Source organism: Pollicipes pollicipes, unplaced genomic scaffold (genome assembly GCF_011947565.3).
Source record: "Pollicipes pollicipes isolate AB1234 unplaced genomic scaffold, Ppol_2.1 Scaffold_4740;HRSCAF=5597_pilon_pilon_pilon, whole genome shotgun sequence".
Taxonomy (NCBI): domain Eukaryota; kingdom Metazoa; phylum Arthropoda; class Thecostraca; order Pollicipedomorpha; family Pollicipedidae; genus Pollicipes; species Pollicipes pollicipes.
Window position 1 is genome coordinate 41,465,590 of NW_023596545.1, and position 1,655 is coordinate 41,467,244.

The window sequence follows — 1,655 nt, forward strand, 5'->3', positions numbered from 1 at the left end:
CACCGGCGATGTCAGACTAGCGGCCTAACTGCCCCGCTGATCGGCCATATCTCGGCCTTTCGTATTTTCCGGATCACAACCACGCCGAAATGCAGAAACGTATCTTGAGCAAAATGCGCTGCAGTGCATGGGGTAGTATCGTAATTTCGAACTGCTGGAGAGGAAAACACCAGGGCTATGGCTCCATTTCAACTGGACTGCAGTACCTATCGTTGCCTTTGTAAAGACCTGCGCATTTACACGCGGCAAGCATCAGAAAAAAGCGTCATAGCTTCATTCCCATGTTTGTCAGACAGCCTCTTCATGCAGTCAATTGTTTTGATATGTAAAGGCACCAGAGTTCCTAGTGACTTGTGGGGTTTCCAAACTAGCTTGTGAATGAAGCATGATTATGTACCATATCCCTGCACCGCACGCTTCCTATTGCTGCCGGTGGCGCACGCCCGGCTGGCTGCAGGGCGCGGCGCTGTGCGGGCAGAGGCCACCAGCGGCGTTCACAGTCGCTGGCCCGAGGGCTACACCACGGACACAACATGCCTCCAATCTCGTCGTTCACTACACTAACTATGGGGACAACTGGTCACAACTGTTCCAAACACCAACAACAACTGTGGGCATCACTCATGTCAGCTAGCCTCGTCCCCGTCGCTGCTGCGGGGGGCTTCACCGCACACGCCGTTCCTGTCGCCGCCACTCATTCTCGTTCACTGCGCTGCCGCCGTGGCCGCCGCACGACCTTGGCCAGGCGCGTCCGCCGAGAAGCCGGCCGGGCAGTCTGGCATCCGAGCCGGGTGGGAGGCAACGAATTCGGGCCGCTGCAGCAGCGCATCCTGCAGCCGACTGATGGTGGGGAAGCGACTGACGTCGACGCCGAAGCGGCGGCGCGCGTTGAACACCTGCGGTACCAGGCAACAGTCGGCCAGGCTCAGCCGGTCGCCGACGCAGCAGCGGCCGGCGCAGCAGGCCAGCACGGCCTCCAGCGCCTCGAAGCCGCGCTCGATCGCCTCGCGACCCCAGGCGAGGCCGGCGCCCTCGCCGCCGATCTCGTTCAGCCGGCGGAAGGCGCCCGACTGCACCGGCTGCATGCCCGAGTTGATCATCTCGCAGATGTTGCGGACCTGGGCGCGCTGCGCCGTCTCGCTGGGCAGCAGCGCCGGCGTCGGGTACTTCTCCTCCAGGTATTCGAGCATCGCCAGCGACTGCGTCAGCACGAGGTCGCCGTCCACGAGAACGGGCACCTGGCCGAGCGGGTTCACCCGCAGGAACGCCGCGTCACGCTGCTCCTGTGTCAGCAAGTTCACCGCCACGTATTCGTGCTCCACACCCTTGGCCTGCAGCACTACCCGCACGCGCCACGCGCACGAGCTCATGAAGAACGAATACAGCTTCATGGTCTCTGTCGGGGCGGGGTGGCGTGGACTGACGCGCTGCGCTCCGGCGAAGAGGGGCCGTCGCCGCTCACTGATGCGGTCAGTCACGGTGAGCCAGACGCCATCTGCCCCGAGTCTGAAGGTCGGGCGGCGACTCGACAGATTAGGCGTGGCGCGTGGGGCTCGCGGGTACGGCAGGGGGAGATGGAGAGGATGGCAAAAGGCGAGAGAGAGGATGAGATGAGAGTGTCCTGTAAAGGCCTGAGAGCGCTCCGTTAGAGCATG

At 62.7% G+C, this 1,655-nt stretch overlaps 1 protein-coding gene across 1 annotated transcript; it reads right to left on the minus strand.

Annotated features, from left to right (window-relative positions):
* Positions 1-401: 401 nt before the first annotated feature.
* LOC119098785 (maleylacetoacetate isomerase) lies at positions 402-1,448 on the minus strand. The gene has a single exon (XM_037221826.1). It carries the CDS (start codon positions 1,389-1,391, stop codon positions 705-707), a length of 687 nt encoding a protein of 228 aa, XP_037077721.1. The 5' UTR covers positions 1,392-1,448; the 3' UTR covers positions 402-704.
* Between the last annotated feature and the right edge of the window lie 207 nt (positions 1,449-1,655).

Bases quoted from the DNA above. Each gene is read 5' to 3' on its own strand.
- LOC119098785 (XM_037221826.1), bottom strand. From the start codon at position 1,391: ATGAAGCTGTATTCGTTCTTCATGAGCTCGTGCGCGTGGCGCGTGCGG.